Here is a 26,109-nt window from a genome sequence, read left to right as displayed (position 1 = left end):
TGCCTATTAAAACTAGCGTATCCTAAAAATAAAATGTTTCAATTGTCTGTTGGTATATATTAACAAAGATGTATAAGTTTATGGCGATTGTATGTTTGTGTCAATTTTTAACTAAATTGACGACCAATTAAAAATTGGCAATGGGCCTCTTTCGACATTTTGATATACCTATACTTACTTATGTATTTTGTACTTATCTGTGCAGTAAGGTATTACAGTACAAGTAAGGTAATTGGACCTTTTATATGCCTGAAGTAAACCTAGCTTAATTTTTGACTGAATCAATGAGTGTCAAATTAACCTCTAAGATTAATTAATATTTTCTGATTGCGTTTCTCTTGAAATATTTATCGAAGTTATTTATCAGAAATAAAATAGCTCTCTGACTCTGATTACCCTTTGTATAAGCCGGTGTGTTTGACCTTCAATGTATGCTTTTTACTGGGCCGTCGATTTATGACATAGGTGGAAAACGAGCAGACGAATCACCTGATGGTAACCGATTACCGTCGCTCATGGACACCCCCAACACCAGGGCAGTTTTAAGTGCCTTGTTGACCTTGTTGGAGTACACTCCTTTTCTTGAAGGTTTGAAGGTCGATTCGGTCCGGAAATACCGCAGGCGACAGTTCATTCCACAGTTTCGCCGTGCGAGGCAGGAAGTTTGTCGAATTAGCATTGTTTAACCTTGAATGTATGCTTGTTGCAGGTGACAGCGTGGCAGGTCAGCCGGCGGGTCGCCAACGTGCTCACCTCCAACGCCTTTATTGTAAGTATAACTAATAACACCACTTAATAGGCCTAAGGCCTTCGTCTCAAGTCCACGCCATACGTTTTCTATGGAAATGTCAGCGTCCTCCCAATAAACTGCATGCTGCATGCGTTGTCATCCGGAATCCAAGGCCTAAGATCCCCTAAACAATAGTCTTTGAAGCGATATTTAAAACAAGAGCATGTCGGGCCACGCTCATTGTAGGGTTCCGTAGTTACTCTTCCGTCACAATAAGCTAAACTGGAGCTTAAAGTATAGTAAATTGTTAACCAAGGGATGAAACGGTACCTTTCACCCGAGTTAAACAAATAGGCAAATTTGCATAATCAGTACCTAATTAAAGTAAGTCTTTTTACTATGAAGGGAAACTTTTTGCGATAACTCAAAAACAGCTAAACTGATCATGTCCGCTATAGTTTTCATTTAATGTCTTTCTTAAGCTCTACTTCCACGATTTTTTTCATATTTTTTGGACCTATGGTTCAAAAGTTAGAGGGGGGGGACACATTTTTTTTTTCTTTCGGAGCGATTATCTCCGAATATATTCACTTTATCAAAAAATGTTTCTTGAAAACCCGTATTAGTTTTGAAAGACCTTTCCAACGATACCCCACACTCTAAGGTTGAAGCGAAAAAAAAAATTCACCCCACTTTACGTGTAGGGGAGGTACCCTAAAAAAAATTAAATTTTTAGATTTTATTGTACGACTTTGTCGGCTTTATTGATTTATATATCCATGCCAAATTTCAGCTTTCTAACACTAACGACCACGGAGCAAAGCCTCGGACAGACAGACAGACAGACAGACAGACAGACAGACAGACAGACAGACAGACAGACGGACATGGCGAAACTATAAGGGTTCCGTTTTATGCCATTTGGCTACGGAACCCTAAAAACGAACACGTAACGCCTAACGTAAAAGACGCCAGTGTGCAGAGGTAAAGTTTATACTGAGGACTTGACATTATATATATCGTGTCATTCACCACGACGCGTGCCTTGACTCATAATGTCATGTTATTAAAGGTTAAATTTGACAAATCTGCGCGTCATCGTGGATGACACGAACTATAAGTAGGTACTTACTTAAATAGATGCTGTATAAACAGTACCAACGATTAAAATACATATGAGGTATTTATAAGGATTCAAAGATTCTATTTGTTTGTGCATTCTATAGTTTTTCCTGTTCATTACGGGCATAAAAATCCTAACCAAACTGATTCGAGTAAATTGCTCATAGTTGAATGGTATAATTTTGGATCAAGCCATTATGCATAGTTGATTGAAACAGATTTAGTTAGTAAACCAATGAACCGTAAACGACTATTCACAGACATAATTATATAAACCTAATATTCAAGACGCGCAGTTCGATACACGTTCAGAACACACAGGGTCATTTAAAACACAGACATTTGTCAGAACAAAGGACCAGAGTCCGAGCTCAGCTCTTCTGAAGCTCGTCTTTTGGCCCTCCATGAACGCGCCCTGCAGGAAAGCTTCAGCCTCGCCTGCATTTGGCCTTTGGTACTATTCCAAGCTCTGCTTTCCCGTCTTGGCCTCGCACGGGAACGCGCCGAGGACGGAAGCTTCGGACCTGGATCGTTTTTGAGTTTTTGAAAAAAAGCCTTAGTAAAAAGGCGTACAAACGCTGTGATGGTTGGTACTCTTTTTTCTACCTACATAACAAATGTACATGATATCCACTACCAGTCTTCGTCCACGACAGCCTATTATTGTCACGTGACGGACAGGTAACTTCGGAACCTAATACTGAGCATGGCCCGCTAAGCTCTTAGCCGGTTTTTATTATTTTTGTTAAACTGCCATTTGGGTTAAAAAGCCAAGGGCGCTAAAACTCATCACGCTCTACCCTGATTGAGTGCTCAGGACTCGGCGCTGAGAACACATATCAGATTACCACGTACTAATGCAAAATAGAACATCTATACTAAATTAGGAACTAGTCTGTTTAACACTGGAATACTGAATTTCCAGAACTAGAATAGTTGAACTGGAGCAACTATTGCCTGCTACCCAGAATAACAATAGAGATGCATCTTGAATCGCGAGGCAGAGTAGACTAATTAATTTGGAACGTTATAATTAACTGGAAACTTATCTTAGTGAGGAATCTTCCCAGTATATGAGTATAACGTTCGCGTGCATTTCATGTTTGGAATAGGAACGCGCGGCGGAGCGTTCATAATCTCGCTTACTGTACGTGAAAAGTAAAGCTTCAACACATTGTACTATGTTAAAAGAAAAAGTAAACAGAATTTTCCTGCATATTTTTTTTTTCTAAAATTGCGCACGAGATTTTTACATTAATATTGTGACATTAAATAAATACGACGTTCATGTTAAGCTATTTGTAGGTATCTTAAGTGAAACAAACATAGACAATATACAGTTATAAAACCTTGTAAAGAAACTCATTGCCGTCCTTTGGCATTCATTAATACAAAATTATGCGGCTGTAGAAGCACCGGATGAACAAGGTGTGAGTTGTCACATATTTTCTGCATGTAGTGGGCTTTACTTTATCTGTTAGAAAGTGTTATCCAGCTTAGTTAGGCTCTGTATTCGTGGGCGACAATGGACTAGTAGGAGTAGAATATCTGTTTGGAACGCCAATTGTGGACACAAGTTATCATGTGCCTACATATACCTACACTTGTATAAGGTCAAAATGGCAATGTGTTTGTGCATTTCAATCTCATGAAAATTAATGATTAATCTTAGGTTTACCACTATGTAGTAATCAAATAAATACGTTTTGTTTGATGTCAAACGCCACCAATCTATCATAATTGATTGGTTCAGCTGGTGCCTAATCTTTTCCGCTTAGGCAATCACAGCAGGTTCAAACACTAATCGGTATTAATTCTAATATACTGTTCTATTGATATAATATTTGAGTTACACAAATGTTAAATATCATTTAAATGTTTACACCAATAAACACGAGATCCCTCCGAGCAAAAGTTTCAAGCGGGAATATACCTTACGAAATACCCACAATGATAATCACATTAGTAGTTCTCCCGTATTATCATAAATGCATATTCATTGAACTTTCCACCCCGCTGTAAAACGTCTAATGGATTTTACACCAAGCGCGCTACTTAGAGCTTATGTTGGTCAACTTTACGTTCAACTTTTGAAAGTAACACGTGTACTACGTGTAGTTGGAGTGGTGCCTTTTCTACAAAGAAAGTCGCATGTTACACTTTTCAAGAGGGGGTAATATTGTAGTTTTTATTTTAAATCAGTAGTGTAGTTTTTATTTTTGTGTCATTACACGATTTAATCAAGGGCGAATGCGATGAAAAAATCACAAGGAATGTAGACTTGCAAACAAATAGAAAAATTATAAATATAATATTTTCAGTTGTATGTATACCCTGCATACCATAATGGTACATTTTTTGTATAATGTAGCCAGAAATACAGCCGAAGGATCAGCAAATTTTTAAACAGAAGTATATTTTCAGAGTAATTGAGAAAAAGGGTAAAAACCCGCGCCTCGGCCACATCTTTCGTCGCTAGTTTCGTGCGGCGCACCATAAGTACGAGTATCTTTTGTTTCCTTCGAGTTTTCTGGATTTACGCCCCATTTTAAGTTTGTACTTTCGGCAATGACAATCTAATAGCCGCGCCAAGCGGACCGGACAACTCAGCGATGCGTAGCCATAATCTACAGGGCAAAAAAAAACTCAATCATTGGGTAGGTAGTTTACTCTGCTATATTTATATAATGTACCTATGCATCGTAAATATATGCCAATATCTTTCTGATAGCCAATATAATACCTAGTAAGAATATCAGTCGTTCTCGAAGCTTAATGAAATAAAAATAACATAGAACATCCATTCCAATATCCATTATTATTCGACAACTTAATAATTGTTTACTACCAAATAATCTTATTTTTCTTAGTATGTACACACGCGATCATAGTTGATATAAACTCTGAAGGCCTATTGCGAATCACTTCTTTCGTCTATTTGCCTCTCTATTGCTAGGGATAGAGAGGCAGATAGCTAAATTTCGATTTACGATGTTCGCGGTAGGGACTCTTACAATTCGAAAATTCTTGCTAGCAATAAAATAAGTAATAACAACATTAAAATGTGATTGTTTTCTGGATAGTTTCAAAGTCTCAGAAAATATTAAGCATAATTTTACTTTTCAATCATTTTACTTTTTTTTATTATCTAATTCAATTAGGAAGTAAATGCAATTCAGTAATAAATTCATCCAGCTAACGCCCGCTCTGTACAGAACCGCAGGAATTCAGGGCATAGCCATTAGGCTCCATCATCTGGCTTATGCAGGCAGACTGGTGGAACAAGCTGTTGAGTAGGTGGAACAAAGGGCGATTGCAAAATATCGCTTTGGATATAACTTAATACACATAGATTATACAAGTTACTGTACACCGTGTGTTTTTATTTCCGTTAATTTCAAGGGTGCATTCCTGGGGTTAAATTAGGCAACTTTCCCAAAGACACTGGTATTCTAATTAGCTCCATTGCGGAGATAATCGATAATTTATTCTTACCTAATAAGGCCCCTACGAGCGTGCACACTTGCCTTAGGGCCTGTTTACAGTGTTTACATATTTATTAGTGTTATGTACGAGTTAATACATTGGCTACTAAACGTAAGTACTATCTCGGACGATCGCTGTTCGAAATGACATTGATATGTCACAGTTTTCATTATATATATATAGGTTATAGTTAGTACCCGTGTAACAACAACACTATGCTGTATGCAACATTTAACCTTTTATATAAAATATATATATATATATATATATATAAAACCTCTTTTTTCAATGAACTGTGCCATTTAGATTCCTTAAACGTATATACCTATACCCCGAAGTTAATGGAATTCAATAACAACGGTGTATATTAGGGATATAATTTATTGAATATATCTAAGCATATAACAAAGCACAATGCATGACAGTGACAGCTAACGTCACTTGATACCTATTTCCGTATCCTGTATATTGCTATCTCTCTCTTACCGAATGTCTGGTCTGTCTCCCGATTACTTTGTGTGTGCGATACCATGATTAGATTAATTAATATTAAGTAAATCCTAACTGACGAATTGAGGATTTATTATAATAATAAACGTCCTGTATTTGCAGCATATAAATATATATATATATTATATTTTTGTATATATATATTCTGAACTACCTCTAGACGAAGACATCAATTCCTCGCTGCTGCTGCGCCGCGACGGTCCACCGAGCCCTTTCCAATAAATTTAATATACAGGAGTCGTTTCTTATTGGTTTGAGTAGTCCTAGACCTCTAATATGGTATTCATAAAATTTAGCAACACATCTTTTCGACGTTAGAAAGAGACAACTAATACAAATGTCTAAATGACAATGGGACGTTTCGTAATAACGCCGAATGGAGTGATAATACGCATTTGAGCGATGTCAAAATTGCCAATATGAGCTCTTATGCGCAGAAAAAAAACTGAATGGGCTTAGGGGTGAGCATGATCGCTTTTACGCGCGCCGTTAAAGTAATAGTCCCTTAATGGCAAGCAAGAGAGTGCGGGAGGCACAAATAATGCTTAAGTCAGCTATATTTTTTCAATCTTTAAGGCGATATATTGAACCTATTATTCCAGTATTAGTAATAGACCTGAGCATCCGAGCCTTCACGCAATTATTTTAGATATCGAAACATAGTACACAACACGCCACTTTACCAATTACGCGCTTGGCAATAAATCTAGATGAATATATCGATAACAATAATGATTTACGAACCGCGCCGAACGAATTACGCGGGCAAACAACCAGAGCAAACCAATGCATTCCTAATTAATTGAATCAGTGTAAAACATGGATTAAAATGCAATCATATTTATGGCGTGGAAAAAACTATCACTCTAAAAGGTAAAGTGAAACAAATGTCATAATGAACCTAAAATAATAAGTAGGTAACTAGGTACCTTAATTCTTAACCTAGGGCTACGTAAACCAAAAGCTAGGAAAAGACGGGGGCTTACATGGAATCGGTCTTAGAAATATATTTTTTAAGAATAGTATTGGTATTCGCTGTGTAAGCGACAGACAAGGTCCAATCGTATAAAAAGTTTCGACTCGCATTACGCACATTGCCGATCTTCAATCTTAAAAGAAACTTTATAAGCACTCGGGACTCGGGGATGCATCTGAATGTGTCTTAAAACTTAAATGAATATTACTACCTACGAAAAAAGCTCAATCAATAACCAATCACCAACCGTTTCAATCAATCTTTAATTCTTCCCATCCGCCGTAATTCCAAGCCAGACCATTACACCTGCTGCATTCAGCACCGCAACGGACGCAGCCAGATACAGAAATCTGCATAATCATTATGCCCGCTGCCTACTCATTTCGTCCTCTGTTAACGACAAATCAAGCGAAACGCTTAAATATTCAGTTGGCTTGATGGTGCGTGTTTTATACGCGTTGTGTTGGCAACAGGTCGCACAACCTTTTGGTTATGTGACAAAATTAAAAAGAAAAGAAGCGCAACCGGCCAGTCTCTTCCACTAGGCTTTGTCGCGTCAGCTCTCGTGTAACCCGGCTTTATAAATTCAAGTGGACAACAATTTATAACGCAAAAGTTGAATGCCGAACAGAATTTACAATTTAAAGGACACGGTTGCCCCCGCTATGACACTTCCTTCCTAATTTAAATCCGTTATCCGTCCCGAAACATAGTTTTAATAAAATTACAATGATATTCCAAAGCTCGACCCAATTTCGGGGACATTTGTAATTCAGCCGTCGGTGGGTAAAGTGGCTGTCTTCGCTGAACGCATTTTTAATCAACAAACCCGTCGAATTTGCGTGCTAATTTGAATAGGGCTGGAGGGTTCCGGCAATCCGGTCCCTTTAACAAGGTGAGAGCTAAGCGGGCGCAGAGACAGGTTAATAATAAATAGAAATACCTACTTAAAGATAAATTACTTGTAGTTTGCATTGTCACTTGTCACATATTATTTATATGGTAGTCAACCTTATAAGCAGTATAAAATCCGATTATGATACAGCGCTCAAAAAATTTTTTTTTTTTTTAATAAAAACTTTAAGACTATTATGATATGGTAGAACACAATTGTATAAAAACCATGTTCCATCTATTTATAATTAACAAACGTGTGGTTGTAAGCTATCAAGGAATCATACGCGGCTAAAGAGACAGACATCTCCATAATATAGTCTCTATCGTTATCTCGTGATCGTGAGTTCTCTTAAGAGGCTGTCAACACCCAATGTCCTTGAAATTGATTGATTTTAAACAGTTTTTTAAGAAAGACTATTTGTTTTAGTCAAGTAAGAAAAATATATGTTCATATTAATTATATTTCAAAGACCGTGGTTGTACTCGATACATGATTGAACGAAATAGGCTCAATAGAAAATAATTGCAAAGATTGGTCTTAAAATCACAATTAAACGGTTTTATGTCTTTATTGTTTTGACTTATGGGTCTGCAATTAAAATCACAATTTCAGAACATTTATATCTAAACCGCTGTTGAGTAAAATATTACACTAATAATCCACTTTTTTTTATTTAAATATTTTTCTTATTATTCTCTTGCCCAGGCCTAGTAACATGCGACAGTGGTATCTCATTTACTCCGATACAAATAGACAGTGTGCGCGCTTTAGGTATTGACAGCCTTTTAAAGAGTTCAATTACAAATAATGAATTGCGATGTTACTTCTAGCCCTCAGAAGTTATAGCCTGTTTAAGTGGCGACATCTACAAAAATTAAAGCACACGACTTGTATAGAAATTAACAGTTTTTATTACATACTTGTCATTGTCGGTGGCTATGCCGGGAGTATTAGGTTCTGTTTGTTCAGTTTACTTTTCCCCACTTAACGTGACCCGCCATTAATAATTCGCGATTGAATAATCATCTTTGATTAAGAGAGCCCGCATGCGCCATACAAATGTTTCCACGTTTATATTAACATGAGCATTTGCTTCGTTAAAACTTAAAATACGCTTTTAATACTATCAATAACTGTACTGTTATTATATAAATAAATAATATTATAGGACATTATTACACAAATTGACTAAGTCCCACAGTAAGCTCAATAAGGCTTGTGTTGAGGGTACTTAGACAACGATATATATAATATATAAATATTTATAAATACTTAAATACATAGAAACACCCATGACTCAGGAACAAATATCCATGCTCATCACACGAATAAGTGCCCTTACCAGGATTTGAACCCGGGACCATCAGCTTCGTAGGCAGGGTCACTAGGCCAAACCGACATTAGACATTAGTTCGTAAAAATGTACCTAAATGGGATGGACTTACAATCATCAAAATTAACTAAACTGCCCCACCACGTTTGGCACCCGAATGTGACATTCGAAAATTAATTCAAATGTCCTGACTATACGAAGTACGAACTCGAAGTGATTTTCGAATAATTCCCAGTAACTGATAAAACTATTCAATTTAAAGTAAGCCAGACTGCAGCAGCATTGCATAATGTTATATACCGACTACAATGCTGCAGGAAATGTGAACTGTAAATGTATTGTAGAAATTATAAAAGAATTCATTAATAAAGAAAAAATATTTTCATAAAAATTAAAACATTGATTCTGACATTTTATATCAATATAACACCCGCGCAAATGCAATATATTGTTGCTATTTAAAAATATTAATATATTATATCCAATTTCAAGTATTCTCGGAACTTGTCTGTTGCAACCAGGCCGCACTGGCGGGGTCGTCATGTGATTTAAAGACAAAACTTTCAAAATTCAAAATTCAAAAATTTATTCTGCAAGTAGGCCTCAAGGGCTCTTTTACAAGTCAATACAACATTTATAGTAACATCATATAGTGACATGAAAAATACATAACAACATTTTATAAATACAATAGCCAATACCTGGGTAAACATTACATTATAATAATCTTAAAATAAATAATTACTACAATACAATAGAGATGTATAGTCTCTATGGTTAAAAACACATTAAATCTGGAGATGTCAGGAGTATGGGTTTAATCTGATACATGATGCCTATGTTTGAATTTATGTACCTACGGTACATGTGAGAGTGTGCGTGTCATATATGGCACACTACAGGATAGCCAGTACACCGTTTAATTAAATAAGACTGCACTACGTCACCCATATCCCTCAAATGAATTTATAACAATATCTATGAACGTGCGGTATTAATTTCCATTTGAGCTAGCCCTGGAGGCTAGGTCTCGAGGGAGAGTTTAATTGAAACAAATTATTGGATAGTTTTCCGAACGTGACGAGGGAAATTGAACCTTTTTGACATGACACAGTTTGATAGTAAAAGGTGATTGTTATTACACTATTAGGGCAATAAAAATAACACTAATGATAGCTGTAAAACGAAATGGATCTGATTCATTAAAATGCTTGAAAATCAACTTAACCAATATCTTAAAATAGTTCTCAAATTGACAATGATATAGTGTAAAAACATATGGTAATAGGTCTAACCCAACCCGACCACGGTAACTACCCAACTACGGTATTTTGAATAGAACCATCTTATTGGGATTTGGTTTAAATCAAGCTAGGTACCTTTATAATAAATGGCTATTATTGCAAAATATAATAATAAGGTTAGATTTTTTAGTAGGGGGAAATCGGATGCCATATGTATTTCTTTTTATTTTTACCTATTTCATCGGTACCAAATCCCGGTGCTATAAAGCCGCCTGTGCATGAACGTCGTAAAACAATAAAGCAGCACAAGGAGCATAAGCACTCAATTTATTTCAGCCGTTAGACGTATATTCGTGCCGTCCTTTATTTAAACCGGAACCGGCTAAGCACGCATTTTTGCTCCGGTTAGGGTCACCACACGTATTCGTTTGTGTCGCTTTTTGATAGGTACTTAAGAGTCACATAAACCTAGCCGTCGCCATACAATTAGAAATTACGCTTTCATTTTAAAACGATATTTTGAAATAACATGAAATTTGACATGAACATATATCTGTCTATAAGATATATATGTCTATAAATAACATATATACCTATCTCGTACTAGTTTTCGTTACTAGAAATTGAATTACAAAGAAATTAGAGCGAGAAGTTTTAGGTACGTGGGTAGGTATAGTTTTTTTTTTTTTGCATGTCCTATGGTTGACTGGTAAAGAATGCCTAGAGGCAGTAAGTCCGTTTGTTGTACTTTCTTTTGTGCAATAAAGTTTTCTGTATATAACAATTTTTAGCAACGAAGATATAAAAAGATGCATACCAAGTTTCACGTAATTTAAGCATGTCGTTAAAATGAGAGCGTAACTCGATTGTATGGGAGCCACTTTTTGGCGGCGGGTTCGTGTGATTCTTAAGTACCTTTGTTTAATATCCCTGAGACTAAATTAAATGCCCCAATCAGCTAGCCTCTGTCATTTAAGTACTTAGATAATTGATAGAAAAGCAAGATGATTAAATAAATTTGCCAATCGAACTATAAAAAAAAAATAATAAACGTTTATTCACGTTTCATGCCTTATAAATATTTACAATATACTTCTGCCAAACCACAGAGTGGTTTGTTGGCAGACGAAGCTCCTATAATATGCAAGCTAGGTAGTCTATATGTTACTTATTATTTTCGTATCTGTTAAATGTCCGGTTTGTCCCAATTGTATTCTCAGCTTCGCTTCAGATATGCCTCTGATATGGTAAGGCAAGCATGCTATACCCATTACTGAAACAAATAGGTAGGCATATAAATAGAACTCGTACAAAAAGGAAGGATATCCAAATTACAAACTCAATAACAAAATATAGGATGGCTTTTAAAACTTTTGGGTTGAGGTGAAATGAAGAGAAAATTTGCCGGTTCCGAATCTCCACGAAAAAATTTAATAATGGGACTTTTTTTCAAATAACACGGGATTGTGTCCACGCTTTCCAGTTCCAACATGGCAACCCTACGCAGACCGCAATTACAGCATTTGCATATCTCACGCCCTCGACTCTTTACGGCATTTTTGTATGCCTACCCGAAGATAATTTACGCTTTTGTGTACACCCTGTATAATACACTCGTGGAAAACAAGAAGGTTAAAACCATTTTGAATATGTATGAGAGCTCCAATTTAGCTCGTTTTTATTTGAATTAAAGAAAATACACTATTCGCCGTTCCTGTCAATTAAAATTGACTGCGGAAATGTGCTGTTTCCGCCATGTTTTCTTTTATTGGCGCCAAGACTTTTATATTTCGTCGGAGCTCGGGAAATGTTGCCAGTAATAAAAGGAGGTAAAAATTGTAACATCATTATTTAAACTGGGGCAATAGTTATCGTGTCCCATACGTTACTGTCTCTCAAACGGTTGAGATATTCGCGGGTGACGGACTTAGCGTTATTACCACCATTTAGACGCCCGCATGCTGTAAAAACTCCCAAGAAATTTCCGATATTACCAGCTTGAAATGTAATTTATTTTACCAAATCCCGCACCGGGCGCCATACCGTGTGAAGCTTAAATAATCTAAGAGGAGTCCTGGCACGTCATTCTCAAGGAAACCTGGACTTTCTAGAATTCTAGTGTTTAAATAAAGTATTTACCTAGAAAATGTATTTTGGAGAAATTGTTAGAGCTCGTAACATTGCACTGACTTGATCAGATCAAAGTGGGGGACTGTCATTACAAATGAATTTTTTTCATGGAAATATATCATTAATGATGACCTTGCCACACTTTGTTATTGCAAATGCCAGACAGAGTTAGCTTGGTTCGTCTCTAGCTTTTTTTGGTGTACGAAGTTGTCTAAGGGCGGTTTCAAACTAGCGCACGTGCGTGTAAACTCGTATAAACCAAATGCAGGGAAAAGTCACGTGCGTGTAAGCTCGTACCGCCCAAACGACCATATACCTACGCGCAGAACAATACGCCAGTCTGAAACCGTCCTGCTAGCAACATTGTGCGTAGAACGTTTCGTTCTGAGTAATAGAGTAGGTGAAAATCGCTTAAGTGCTCAGTCGACGGCAACAAATGTGTTACAATGTAGCGTGTTAATTAAGATCGGCTTCATGTGAGCTGGCGTTTTAGGCTGCTCTCAGAAATACCCATCTTCATTCACTTAACGTTATTATTTTAGCTTTTTAAGATACCAACTTAAATTTAACCTTAAATGCAACTAGATCAAAATTTATTTTTAGTACTTTCAGTTGAATTCGTGACGTCGGTTAATGAATGAAAAATATCGTCGATTATTTGAACATCGCAACATCGGGATCTTGAGAAAAATCTGAATATAGGTCTTAGGTTTTGTAATGAAGGGATTCATTACATTTACTAACCTTTAATTGGGACGAGGGACGTATATAGAAAGATGTGATTTCCTTATCATTATCAGAAAGTTGTCAGAAGCAGAAAGTGTACTGTAAAAAGTACCCCTTAAGGGAAGGCTTTTAAACAGCATAGCACGTTATCTTCTATCTCAATCAATAAACGTGCTCACATAAGCATTTAACATATCGTGTGTGGCAACCGTTACAGACAGTCTCCAAGCGCTAGCGACCATCTACTATAACCCCTGCAGGCTTACCAACATTGTAACACCAAGTATGAATAGGCAGTCATGACTGCTTTATTGCCCCGCTAATGCACCCGCTCGTAAAATAACTTCATTGTACATTGTAAGCACAATTTTTACACTTTCAAAGTGTACACGATTTATATTCGAGTTACGGGTGGAACTATGAACTGCGTTGGGAGTAGCAGTAGGTAAGGTACTGGCAGTGATCAGTCAACTCAGTCATTGAGGCATGATTTAATAGATATTATAACTGCGCTTATTGTCTTCAAATATATCGGTATAGTTTAATCCTTAAAAGCTAAACCTAAAATTAAAGTTGTTATTTCGTGCGTAAGAAAGTAAACACCACTTACATTGTAATAGAATAAACATGGTATTGCCCGCAAGTGTTTTCATCGAGCTTAGTCAGCCTAAAACTTGTTCAACGACGCTGTAGAGCGCCCAAATCACTTGCGTTCGGACCGGCCCGGTTATTGGATTTTAGCGGAAATTTCACCGGCCCCGGTCCAAAACGAACAACGCACCTTGCTGTTTGCGAATAACCCTGCATATCGTATTTTAAGTCTGATTTGCACCGGCCGGCGCACCCACTCGTTAAATGGGACAACAGATACGCGGAAATGGAATGCAAAACGTTGCACAATCGTGACTATTTCGAATTTACTCGTTCGCGGATTCGAATTTTGAAATTGAAAATAGAAATTAATCGCCCGGATGGTTTTAAATCAATCAAACCGGCGGATAACGCAATACGCGTTCCGTTTTTTTTATTTGGCGTAATAAAACGCAACGAGTCGATTGAAATTGTTTGTCCAATAAAGTGTAATGAAATAATGCCCTTTAAAAGTGTACACATTGATATAATCAGAAAGTTAATCTTAAAACACCTGCGAATACAAGGAGTATAATCTTTTAAATTGGAAGTAGGCATAAAACGATTACTTAGGTAGACAGACTCCACTATAGTTTGGCAGATATTTTTATTAGTTTCATTGGAGGATAGACTGACAAAACTCCCCGTTCAACAAAACACTCCCAACTCCCCAGGAAGACGAGTACGTAATAAGACGAGATATTTTGTTCCAATAATTGAGTTAGTTGGTTGCAAGCAGCGAACAACTTGGGACTATCTATCTCGAATACCCAATCCAATTGTCATCCAGGCGGAGTCGCGAGTCCGCCGGCTCTGAGAGCTAATAAACTTATTTACTTATCCGCTCTTTTGAGAGATTCGGTGCAGCGTCAGTCAGCAATCAAGGCGTAACAGAATTTAAAGTCTACGTTGTAATTCTAGAGGCGAATCCGCTCCACTCAGGATCTCGCTGCTAATTGTTGAAAAGAGGAAAAGTTATAAAAGTGCTAGTCTTTGAAGCAAAGACGCTGCCCCGAGCGCCTCGCCGGAGCGCATTTTAATAAATTAAAACTGTGCAAAATTCCCATTCCAATATCATTTTATTTCCCTTTTTGCGAAGCTGCTGGAACTCGCTCCCCTTACACTGATTCAGTTTAATTTATCACGGGCGAGGCAATCAATTTTATGTATTACTTTATCATTATTAAACAAAACATTTAATTCACAAACGGGCCCGAGTAAAACCCGGCTATATCAAAGGTTGTATTGATGAAAGCATTCTATTTGAATGGTCGATGAAACGTTTGGGGCTTGACGTTTCGTCTTAATTTAAGGAACCTTTTTGTTGGGATCTTAAAATATTTCTAACTCTGCGTTTTATTTTCTTTCCAGGTGGTGCTTATATCCTTGGAACTGCTAGCGTGGCGGAGCGGAGCGGCGGCGCTGGCGAACTGCCCGAGCGGCTGTAGCTGCAACGATGAGACCCTGGTGGTGGTCTGCGAGGAGAGTCGCCTAGACGTGCTGCCCATCGCGCTCAACCCCTCCATCCAGCGTCTCATCATCCGCAACAACAAAATCAAAACCATAGACAGCTCCATGCAGTTCTATGCAGAACTGCAACACCTCGACCTCTCCCAGAACCACCTTGTTAACATTCCCACTAAAAGCTTTGCCTACCAACGGAAACTACAAGAGCTCCATTTAAACCATAACAAGATATCATCAGTAACTAACACGACATTCCAAGGCTTGAATGCGCTGACGGTCCTCAACTTAAAACGAAATTTCCTCGAGGAGCTGACGAACGGTGTGTTCTCGACTTTGCCACGATTAGAGGAATTGAATCTTGGTCAGAATCGGATATCGAGGATCGAGCCAAAAGCATTCGCTGGACTCACAGCTCTGAGGATCCTGTACTTGGATGATAATCAGTTGAGTTCAGTGCCCACCATGTCCTTCAGTCTGTTGGGAAGCCTAGCTGAACTTCACGTGGGACTCAACGCTTTCTCGTACCTGCCTGACGACACCTTCGCGGGCCTGAACCGCCTGGCTGTGCTCGACTTGAATGGAGCTGGACTTTTTAACATAAGCGAGAACGCATTCAGAGGCCTTCCAGGTCTTAGAAGTTTAAATCTCTTCGGGAATAGACTAAGCGTAGTACCCACGCAACAAATAGGTGGACTTACGAGATTGGAAGAGCTGTACATAGGCCAGAATGATTTTGAAGCGTTAGAAAGTCACTCATTCAAAGGCTTAAAAAATCTGAAACTCTTAGACATTACTGGTGCTGCCCAGTTGGAGAGAGTCGAAAAAGGAGCTTTGGAGGACAACATAAACTTGGAAACAATCGTACTGGCCAATAATAAGAGACTATCAGTGATAGAAGAAGGTACTTTACTCGGCTTGCCTAAGCTAAAACATGTTACGCTTAGAGACAACGCCATTGTCACGATCAGTGAAACTGTTTTCGTTGGGAAAGAGCTGAGACAGCTGGATATCACCGACAATCCTATTGTCTGCGACTGCCAACTTCTTTGGCTGCATGAATTATTAAACGAGAAGAGTAACTTCACTCAAATACAATGCGCTGAGCCACTGCATTTGAAGGACAAGTACTTGCGTACTATAACCGCAGACGGTTTGGGCTGCGCCGTTCACGACACGCGGCAACAAACCATTATATGTGTCGTAGTAGTCGCCTGCGTGGCTACCCTAGCATCACTCGTGCTCGTGCTGTATCGCTACCGCAAGAGCATGCACGAGAAGCTCAAAGACTACAAATGGAACAAGCGCGCTATGCGCAAGGACTTGGAATACCATAAGCCCATCTCCACCGAAGAAGACTGCATCGTGCGCGGCATCCACCCCGCGCAGTACCCCGCGCCGCACGCGCCCGGCCTCCGGCCGATCCCGGTGACGGAACTGTAGCTAGAGCTTTACGCCTCCCCCAGCGTGTTCTTCATGTCGGGCCCGAACCAGGGCTCGGCGCGGCGCGCGCGGGGAGGCGGCGGCGGCGGCGGCACGCTGCCCGCCAACGGCTTCACGTACATCGGCGGCGACCGCCCGCCCCCGCTCACGCTCAACAACGGCGCGCCCGCGGTGCTCAACAACGGCTCGCTGCGCTCCTTGCCCGACAAGAAGAACAACCGCAACGGCTTCGTGTGCCACGAGAACTTCCCGCGCGCGGACCGCTACTCTCGCAAGCAGGAGAACGGGTACATTCGCAACTCGGAAACCATCATTGGCTTCCCGCGGACGCGCGACTACGAAGACTACAGCGAGCCCGAGTACTCGGTGATCGCGGAGGCCGAACGCGACTATCGCTCGTGCGCGCACTCCAACACCTTCAACTGTTGAGCCCGGGAGGCGTGAACTTTCAATCGTTTGTGATCTTGTAATTCTAGCAATAAATCTTCATTCCATTAAGTTTTTCTATGGAGGACCTTGTGATGGGACTTAGTGTAGCGGTTAGTGACGTTTAGAACTTCGGGATCGGTGTACGTGCGACCAGTGAGGACTATGTATCGTATTCGGTTTAAAAGAGTTCATTATTTGTAAATTATAAATTTAAGTAGCGATGGATCTATTTTTCGATGGGTCGGAGGGGGCGGTTGGAAGTGAGACTTTCATGAAAACGCCCGTCTGTACAGACTAGTCGCGTGCGGCAAGTGCCAACGCCACGTAAGGTCGCCTTTGTACTTTTAAGTTTAGATTATACGAATTGGACACGCAACTGAATGAGAGGCGAATATTGTTATCTCATTCTAGCAGATACACCTGCGTTCCTACTTACGCAAATAAAACTTACAAGTGCAAAGGCGGGGTAAATACATCATCATCTATGTGATTCGTAAGTATCCTACCGGCGGTAGTGGGTACCTTGTATTTGTTTTGTACAAAAACCATTCCATAAGTCTTTTTTATGTCTAATTTTTTATTTATAACGAATAAATTAAGTGTGCGTTAAATAAGACACCAATATGAATGATAGGTAACCTATAATAGGATTAATAAATGTAAATATATTTATACTATATTGAGATATTTATAAAATTTAATACGATCTTATTCTTCTTAAATTTTCATAAAATTATTTCTGTATTTCACTTACATTAGTATGACTAGTTTGTTTGCTATGCTGGTATCGTATTTCCTCCTTGTCACTATTATTAATACACCCTATTTCATATTGTGTAGGTAGGTACGGCAACACCCACTTCTTACCTGTATGTCTCACTTTTCGCTCAAATCTCACAAACGCATAAACTGACCTACTTAAGTTTCAGTGAAATTGTAGATGAAATGGGGTGATTTCGGAATGACGGGTCTAAAATGGCAAACGGGAAATTCTCTAACTTGATCCATTCAAGTAAACGGCACAAAATGCAATTACCATAAATACCGAAATAATCTATAGGATTTCAAGATCACCTCATTCTGCTGTACATATTTCCATGTGGCAACGATTATTTGTTAATATTTAAGTTTGCATCATTTTCAGTCATCGCCATTACAGTAATTAATTATGTTATAATAAAATATATAATCTTTAAGAGATGTTGATATTTATCAGCTACAATAAGTGTGCTACTGAAAGCAATACATAATATTAAAACTGTTATAGATATATTTCACAAACTTGTAAAGGCTATTATCAATAAATAGAGAACTTACAAACGAAAGACCCAATAAAAAGATAACATAAATTACAATTCCCGTTCCTTTACTTCTTTCGTATAAAGCTAAAAAGAGTGAATAAATAATCTCAAGATACTACGACAATGAAAAAATAAATACCCATCATGTTCCAATATAAAATGTAAATAGTTTTTTATTTATTAATACTAGCCTAACCATAGTCTGATAATTTTAAAGCACTTAGAAATATTCTGTTATACTATGCGCTAGAATGCCCTGCCACGTTATATCGGACGACATTTTTACGCAAGAAATGTTTTGAGTTGTTTGATCGTAGGCACAAATGGTATAATGTTGTTCGGAAAATAGAGGTTCTTTTCATAATGAGGGCTACCGCTTATGAATTCATTGCTGTAGGGCTAAGATGGTCGGCACTTTATCATTTGTCACCATGCCTGTCACGTTCTAACAATTATGTAAGTGCGAAAGTGACGGGCATAGTCACAGGTGATAAAAATGGAACCGTGCTGCCACCGGGCGCTAGTGTAGCGTGCGATCTCCGAATTGTCAATTGCCAGTACCACTGTTTCTGGGCTATAACCGCAAAAATCGAAGTTCGTCAACTGCGAGCATTTTTCTGTCACTCTACCTAATTACGTTTTAGTGAGAGTAGAAGAGAAAGATCCCCGCAATTTGCGAATTTCTGTTTTCGCGGTAGGCCCTGTTTCTGGGCGGATTCCGCACGTTTATTAAAATTATAATGATTTTGTGACCTTTTTGTATTACCTCGGATTATTTATTTAAAATATGAGTTACGACTCAAAACTAAGCGGGTCGAAGGACCAACTTATCAAGTGGTTAGTTTTTTTACGATATGGTGTTTTTTTACGGTATGTTATGTATTAATATGATTTGAAATTAAAAATTTTGTCGTGCCCATAATAACAATGACTGTCAGCTGTGCTTCTGACACAAAAACCGAAAAACGGTAGCCCCCATTATTTGCAATTTTGCTGTTCGAATTTCGAAATTCAGAGTTGCTGTCTGCTTGGAGCTACGTAAAATTCGTGGAATCCCGAATGGCGAACGAGTACACTTTGCATAAGTTACCCAATAACGTGATTTTTTTTCGACAACGTCAGTTCTAGGAACTTGTGCAAGCATAAAAATTGTTTTACGAAAAATATTTTTTAAACCAATTCAACGAACAAAACGAATATTTTCTGTGTACGAGTAGTAGTCATAATACTTATAAACCTAAATTAAACCCAAATGTTTTATAAATTAACAATACTTCTGGGTCACTAAAAGTACTAAAACGTAACGAGAGTCACAATTCCATTGCTTGTTTTTTTTTTGTAATAATAAAACAAATTTAAGTGTCAATAACAGGGAGGTAGGGTAAAAAGTAACACGTATCTAGAGATCAATCAGAACTTATATTCACCATGAATGAAAGGGACAAACAATAAAATGGTGACTCGCGTTACTCTTGTCGTGTACCAGAAATGTCTTCAGGCTTTCAATGCAGTTTGCTTTAAGTTCTACTAATTATTCGAACTTGTTTTTGCTGCTCCAAAAATACATGTACTTAATGTACTTAACTTTAAAAACTTTTCTCTAATTAAACGTTGAAACTTGATCTTATGGTGGCGTATGTTCATACTTCATGTAAATATGGAGAATATAAAGACTAAGAGATGTGGGCATGCGTTCGTGCTTCGTGGATGCCTAAAGATGTATACAACTAAATGAATACATATGAAAAAATGTGATTAGTGTACATAACATTATCTACACGACGTTGTAATAGAATCATCGGTCATTTTCTGTATTTTAATGTAGTTATTACCTACATACAAACTCGATAAATATAACATACCTCAAATTTACAATTGTGTTTTCTTTACTGTGACGCCCTTTCCTCTAGCTAGCAAAAAGTCGTTAAATCCTACCTGTGATTATAAGATTCATAAGTTACAAATGTTGCAATCAGCTGATTCATTCATTTATTTATTTATTGCATTCCATCCATGGTACATACAGATGTTACTTGAATTAAATTGTCACAACATGGACCCTGAGTAGGGTCCATGTGGCAAGTTAACCTTAATAGCTAAATACTTAAAAATTACCTTACAAAATATATTATTACCTATTGCCTACTATCTAAATTTAGTAGTCTACGTATGCTTCCGAAAATAATTTATGTTCATTTATGTAGGTAGGTACGTATACTTCCGAAAATGATGAGAGCAGATGGAAGGCCTCTTGTCCAAATGTCCATTGGCAAATAACTATTGAAAACATTGACATATAATATCTACGGACGGGCCTTACAAACAATAAGAATGGGGCCAGGGGGCCTACCGCGAAAACCGAAATTCGCTAATTGCGGGGATCTTTTTCTTTTACTCTCACTAAGACGTAATGAGAGTGACAGAAACAAATGCCCGCAATTGACGAAATTCGATTTTCGCGGTAGGCCCCAGTACAGCGTCGTCACGCAGACGAATTCAAGCCAATCGTGCAGTAAATTTGCAAAACAATTTTTTTTTTCAAAAGAGCATAAGCTATGGTCTTAGAATATATTATGCAGAAGCGATCGACATCAAAATCAAAGTGATTTGTTAAGATTTAGTTCGTGTAAAACGTTTTCTATGGAATTTCATAGTAAAATTACCGTTATTTCGTTAGATCCGAAAAGCTATTCTTCCCTCTTAAGGTACGAGTTGGAATCCGTCATGTTGCTGTGTTATACATAATATAAACCCCGATAGCAGAACAGAAGCGCTTTCTCTGCAGTTGGTTCATCAAATTCGGAAAATATTATTACAGAGCCATCTTGCGAGAAGGCGCACTACGTTTTAGCGTTAGCGTTCGACAGGTCTGTGGTTTTACATGATGGAGTCAAATGGAGTGAATCATGAAAGGCGCACAGGAAGTTAGTTAATAAGTTTCCCGCTAGATGTCAGTTAAGTTAAAAGTAGCCGCCATACGAGAATATAGGGCGAGCATGAGAATTTCAATCTCTACTACTACTAGAAATAACCTGCTTTCCTTTCCAATTATTTTTCTACCATTAGAAAGAATGTGCAGAATAAAGCATGAGGTTCTAAATAAAGCACCTCTATAATTTTTGAAAGTAAATACGTAATTATCGCGCTAGTTGATTTGATTGTTAGTTTTTCGTTATTACACCGAATAGACAAATACCTATCACCAAAAGATAGCTTATCATTATTACGCATCCCTGATGAGATGAGCCTTGATGAGCTAACACCCTGACAGTTTTTCAATTTCCAAGCGCGTCTTTGGCAGTCAAGGTGTTTATTTAATGCTATAGATCGTGTTATTCACGAAGACACGTGCCTAAGTCGTAATGTCATGTTATTAAAGGTTAGATTTGACAAATCTGCGCGTCATCGTGTATGACACGAACTATAATATGAGTATGTAGAAATAAAAGGATTGCAACTGCTGTCATTAATTTATTTAAGTTATGTAACATTTGATAACATTACAAAATTGTTCAGCCTTGTGATGGGAGAAGCCGGGTCCAGGCAGGACATGGTTTGTAAATAAATACAAAAGATGAGTTAGGCGATGTGGAATAGTATGAGTATACAGAACACTTATGCTGCTTAGAACTTCTCTTCTTCTAGACCATGTTTGAAGAACATCATGATTGGCACTTGCTGGCCATCAATATCTCTGTACTCGCACATGGCCACCATACCGTCGCAGTCCATGGACTCGCCGGTGAAGAACTGTAGTTCTTTAAACCTGCCGAGGATGTCCTTCATAACTTTGTTCATGTTGGTCTTGAATACCTCAACTTGATCGGGCGCCTTCTCATTTAGTTTTTCAACTAATCTGTAATGAGGAGAAGTCTTGTGTTAAAACTTAAGATGCACCAATAAGCCAATAACACATGAGGAAGAGCGATTCTGGAATTATATTCATTGACTTTTCTTGCTTTAGTGCTTGATACAGTACAAATAGTTTCTCTGATATGGAAAAATAGTCTCTTCAGATAAATAACTCTTCAGATTCCAGTTTGAAAAGTTTACTTATCACTTAAAATTATGATTTTGCAAACTAATATACTTGGTAAAATCAATAACAAGGTAACATGGTGTAGTTTGTTAAGAAAAAAATAAGTAAACCCTGTAATTAAATTATCAAATTTCAAAGTTCACGTATACACCTAAGTGTAAGGCCTAAGTGGACAATCGAGTTGGGCGTGTGGACAGCGGGGCGGGGAGAGCGGCGTGTATGTTAAACAAATGCAAACGTATTACAGCAGCCTTAGTGCACGCTGCTCATATCACATGTGAGGCAGACGCCGCGCTGCACACCCCGGTGAACGCTCCGCTTAGACTTTCGACTTTACTTAATTAGTTTTAAGAGTCTCACAAACCTGCCGCCAAAAAGCTGCTCGCATACAATCGAATTTACATTCTCATATTAAAATATGTAGAGCTAATATTAGTTTTGTATGTGAAACTGTTGTTAGGTTTGTGTGCCTCTCAAGTTATGAAATTAATATTTATGTTAAGCCGATATTAGCCAGCCAGCTTATAAAATTGCTATCCTTGTTGTCTGATCGAAATTAAAATAAATAATAATTACAGATTTTGTTAACTCCAATTATGTGCACAAACATATTTAAAATGATTGTCCATGGATAGAAGTTGCTGTTATAGCATCATATGCTCCACAGGAAGGCACTACAATCCAACCTCTGGTATTAGATGATGCCAATTACTTCACTACTTAACTACTTCATCACTTCACTAGCATCTCTGCCCATGGCATTTTCCACATAGATATTTTTAATCTGCCGAAGATCAAACTCGTCACTCCCACAGTACTTCAGATTTTTCCACATCAATCAAATTACTAATAAACTACACAACCTGAATTATGACTATCTGTGGTTCAAATTCAGTCATTATTACATGACAGAACAAGAAACATCCAAATGTCCTAATTTACTTTCTTAGCAATGTACCAAAAATTGAATGCCAGTTGTTGCAATGGCCGTGAAAAGTAAAACTAAAATTAACTCCGCATATAATCCAACAAATTGCATAGGATGTTAAATAATTGCTGGCTAAATGGGTGCTACAAATTCAATCAATCTATGCTTCAATGTAACACAAATCACATGGTATATTATTGATGTGAGTGGAGGCTTTCCATAACCTTTTGAACACTATTAACAGGTCAATATTAAAGCTTTTTTCCACCAAATTGCCAGAGAAATACTATGGAATACAATATCATTTGAATCAACACTAAGCTTTAATGGGATATACAAGAAAATTTGTCAGTCAAATTTGAATCAATACAATAATATTAGAAAACTGAATTGAATTTGTTTTGTTTTAAAATCAAATGAAACAAAACCAACAATGTTCCATTTAATAATGATTTGTACTAGTAAGGCAGCACTAAAATGTTTGTAATAGGCATTTCATGATTCAATAGGGAGTATTACTGCAATTTTCTGTTGCCAGAGAGCAGCACTATCACATATATTTTTGAGGATTCACTATGACATTAGCCGGGTCCACACAGAGCGAGCATATGCGCGAGGCAACTTCCTCACGGACAATATGGCCAGTGTAGGCGAGCCTCGGCTGAGGAGGCGCGCGCGTTTTCCTCGCCCGAGTGCACCGCCTTGACCGAGGCACAGCTACACTGGCCGTATTGTGCGTGAGGAAATTGCCTCGCGCGTATGTTCGCTCTGTGTGGACCCGGCTATTGATGCATGATGGCGGTTTAATAGAGAGGGTTTAAAAACGCGAAAATCGAGATTTCGTTATCTGCCTCTTTATCGCTCGAATATGCAAGAGGCGCCCTCTACCCAGAGTATTGCGTTATATCCCTTATTACTTGATACTAGGCCAGTGGTAGGCAAACTTTCTTCATGGGTGGGGGCAGAAAATTTAAGAAATTAAAAGAGGTGGGCCAGGATTGCAGCAAAAATGTACAATGTAAACTCCATAACATCAGTCAATATAACAATTCACTCCCTATAATGGGTCACCGAATGGCAGACCATGGTCAGGATCCGGATCATTTTATTTTAAAAACTGGACCCCTGAAGAAATTAATTGATGAGCCCTGCCCTATAATGTCCACATTTGTTGGCTTTAGTTGGTTTTCTTCAGTATTAATTTCTCTCTATATAACGAAAACTGTTTGAGTGCCAGGAACCCGCTCGGCGGGCACTCTGTTCGTAGTTCCTTTCCTCTACAAATATGCTAGAATCGGCTACACATGTAGCGCTACGAAAACGTTGGCAGTGAATGCTTTAAAACTTAAAAATTATGAAGTCCCATGCATGTTGCTATATAGTTTACACTATATTTTGATTAGCAATTATTGTGGGCCAATGCCGTATACTAATTATTTCATAGAACTAGTGGCTAGGCAGATAAAATCCTGGCCCGCGGGCCGTACTTTGCCCACCACTGTTCTAGGCCTACTTGAATAGATTTGTTTTGACATGATAAACTTGTATACTGTGTGTAATCTAAATATGGCTAAGCCTATTCCACTCATTTTCAAAATCCACCCTCACTAATATCAATATAATGAATGTTAGGCCCATATACGGCTTTGCTAACTATTATGTTCCTGTGTTGTGCACAATGTGCACCAGACCATTAGACTGTTTTATTTTCAACCCTGAGAATAGTTTCAGAACAGAAACGAATTCTCTGTATGTACTAATTATGCGCATGATGGTGACCTTTATCTTGACTGATAAAGCCTTTATCTTGACCTTCAGTATAACCACAACAAAGATAAGCTCACAGCTTCTCTACTGTATTAAAGATTATTCAAAAACTAACCTAAAATATAACAAAAGAGTTCATTCCTCTCAATGACTCATCTAAAAGGCATCTGACAGTTTAGTGGCAATAAAGCTATTGTTAGGATAGTTGATTTGTGATCAAAGGTTTAATAATAAGTAACAGACTGCATCTGCAGTTGCCGTTTCATATAACACGTGTTAAAGCATTGCAAAATTCACGTCACCAAGTCTTAAGTTAAAAATTCACTACACTTAAACATTACTGATAAATTAAAACAAAGCATTTTAGCCCAAACCTCAAACGGGTTTCTTCACAGTCCAGTTATCACAATCACTCACTTTTTCATGTAGTCCTTAAGGTACAGTGTGTACGACTTTTTGTCACCGAAGGCGTATGTTTCCACAAGCCTGTGGTTGAGAACTATGTCTAATCCAGTCTCCACTGCAGAGTCAGTGCCCTCGTCAGCTTCCTCAGCAGAGGGTTGAAGCCCTCGATCTGGATATCGCCCTGGGTTCTCTGCACAAGTTTAGCGGTCACTTCGTAAAGTACTTCATCGACCAGCTTCATTTTGTATGTGTCCGAGAACATCTCGTCACCTGAAAAGTACAATTACATCCTGTTATTTCCATTTCGAAACCTGGAGAAGCCATCTGGATTGTCGATGTGGCATAAAATATCGAAAATTGATGATGAGACATCACTGTCACGGGCACAATGAAATGTCAAAGTAACCGATATCAATATTACACATATTTAATAAAATATTCACTAATAACACTTCAGTATAACACGACAAACGTAATTACCAGTAATAATATCTTTATAGATTCTCATTTTGATGGATTAAGGGCGATATAAATAATAAAAACCGAAA

The 26,109-nt window shown here is 38.0% G+C and overlaps 2 protein-coding genes across 3 annotated transcripts in view; one reads left to right on the top strand and one right to left on the bottom strand.

The window, feature by feature from the left end:
- The window catches only part of LOC133518109 (leucine-rich repeat neuronal protein 1-like), a 361,984-nt gene extending 341,687 nt beyond the window's left edge, over positions 1 to 20,297 (top strand). The window contains exons 6-8 of one of the 2 annotated variants that reach the window (XM_061851695.1): positions 710 to 769; positions 15,157 to 16,614; positions 16,693 to 20,297. In XM_061851695.1, the coding sequence (XP_061707679.1) occupies positions 710 to 769; positions 15,157 to 16,614; positions 16,693 to 17,121 (1,947 nt within the window). In that variant the 3' untranslated portion in view covers positions 17,122 to 20,297. Of the gene's footprint in view, positions 1 to 709; positions 770 to 15,156 lie in introns of both variants that reach the window. The other variant, XM_061851694.1, reaches the window with a different exon arrangement.
- Positions 20,298 to 21,880: 1,583 nt separating this feature from the next.
- LOC133518111 (translationally-controlled tumor protein homolog) lies at positions 21,881 to 26,084 on the bottom strand. Its single transcript, XM_061851698.1, is given in 4 exon segments — positions 21,881 to 22,278; positions 25,574 to 25,715; positions 25,718 to 25,831; positions 26,042 to 26,084. Coding segments are annotated over 4 exon segments (516 nt in total). The 5' UTR covers positions 26,070 to 26,084; the 3' UTR covers positions 21,881 to 22,046.
- Positions 26,085 to 26,109: the final 25 nt, after the last annotated feature.

The sequence above is a fragment of the Cydia pomonella genome, chromosome 5 (genome assembly GCF_033807575.1).
Source record: "Cydia pomonella isolate Wapato2018A chromosome 5, ilCydPomo1, whole genome shotgun sequence".
In the NCBI taxonomy this organism is placed as follows: Eukaryota; Metazoa; Arthropoda; class Insecta; order Lepidoptera; family Tortricidae; genus Cydia; species Cydia pomonella.
The sequence above is the reverse complement of the archived record's forward strand: the minus strand, read 5'-3'. Positions and strand labels throughout refer to the sequence as shown.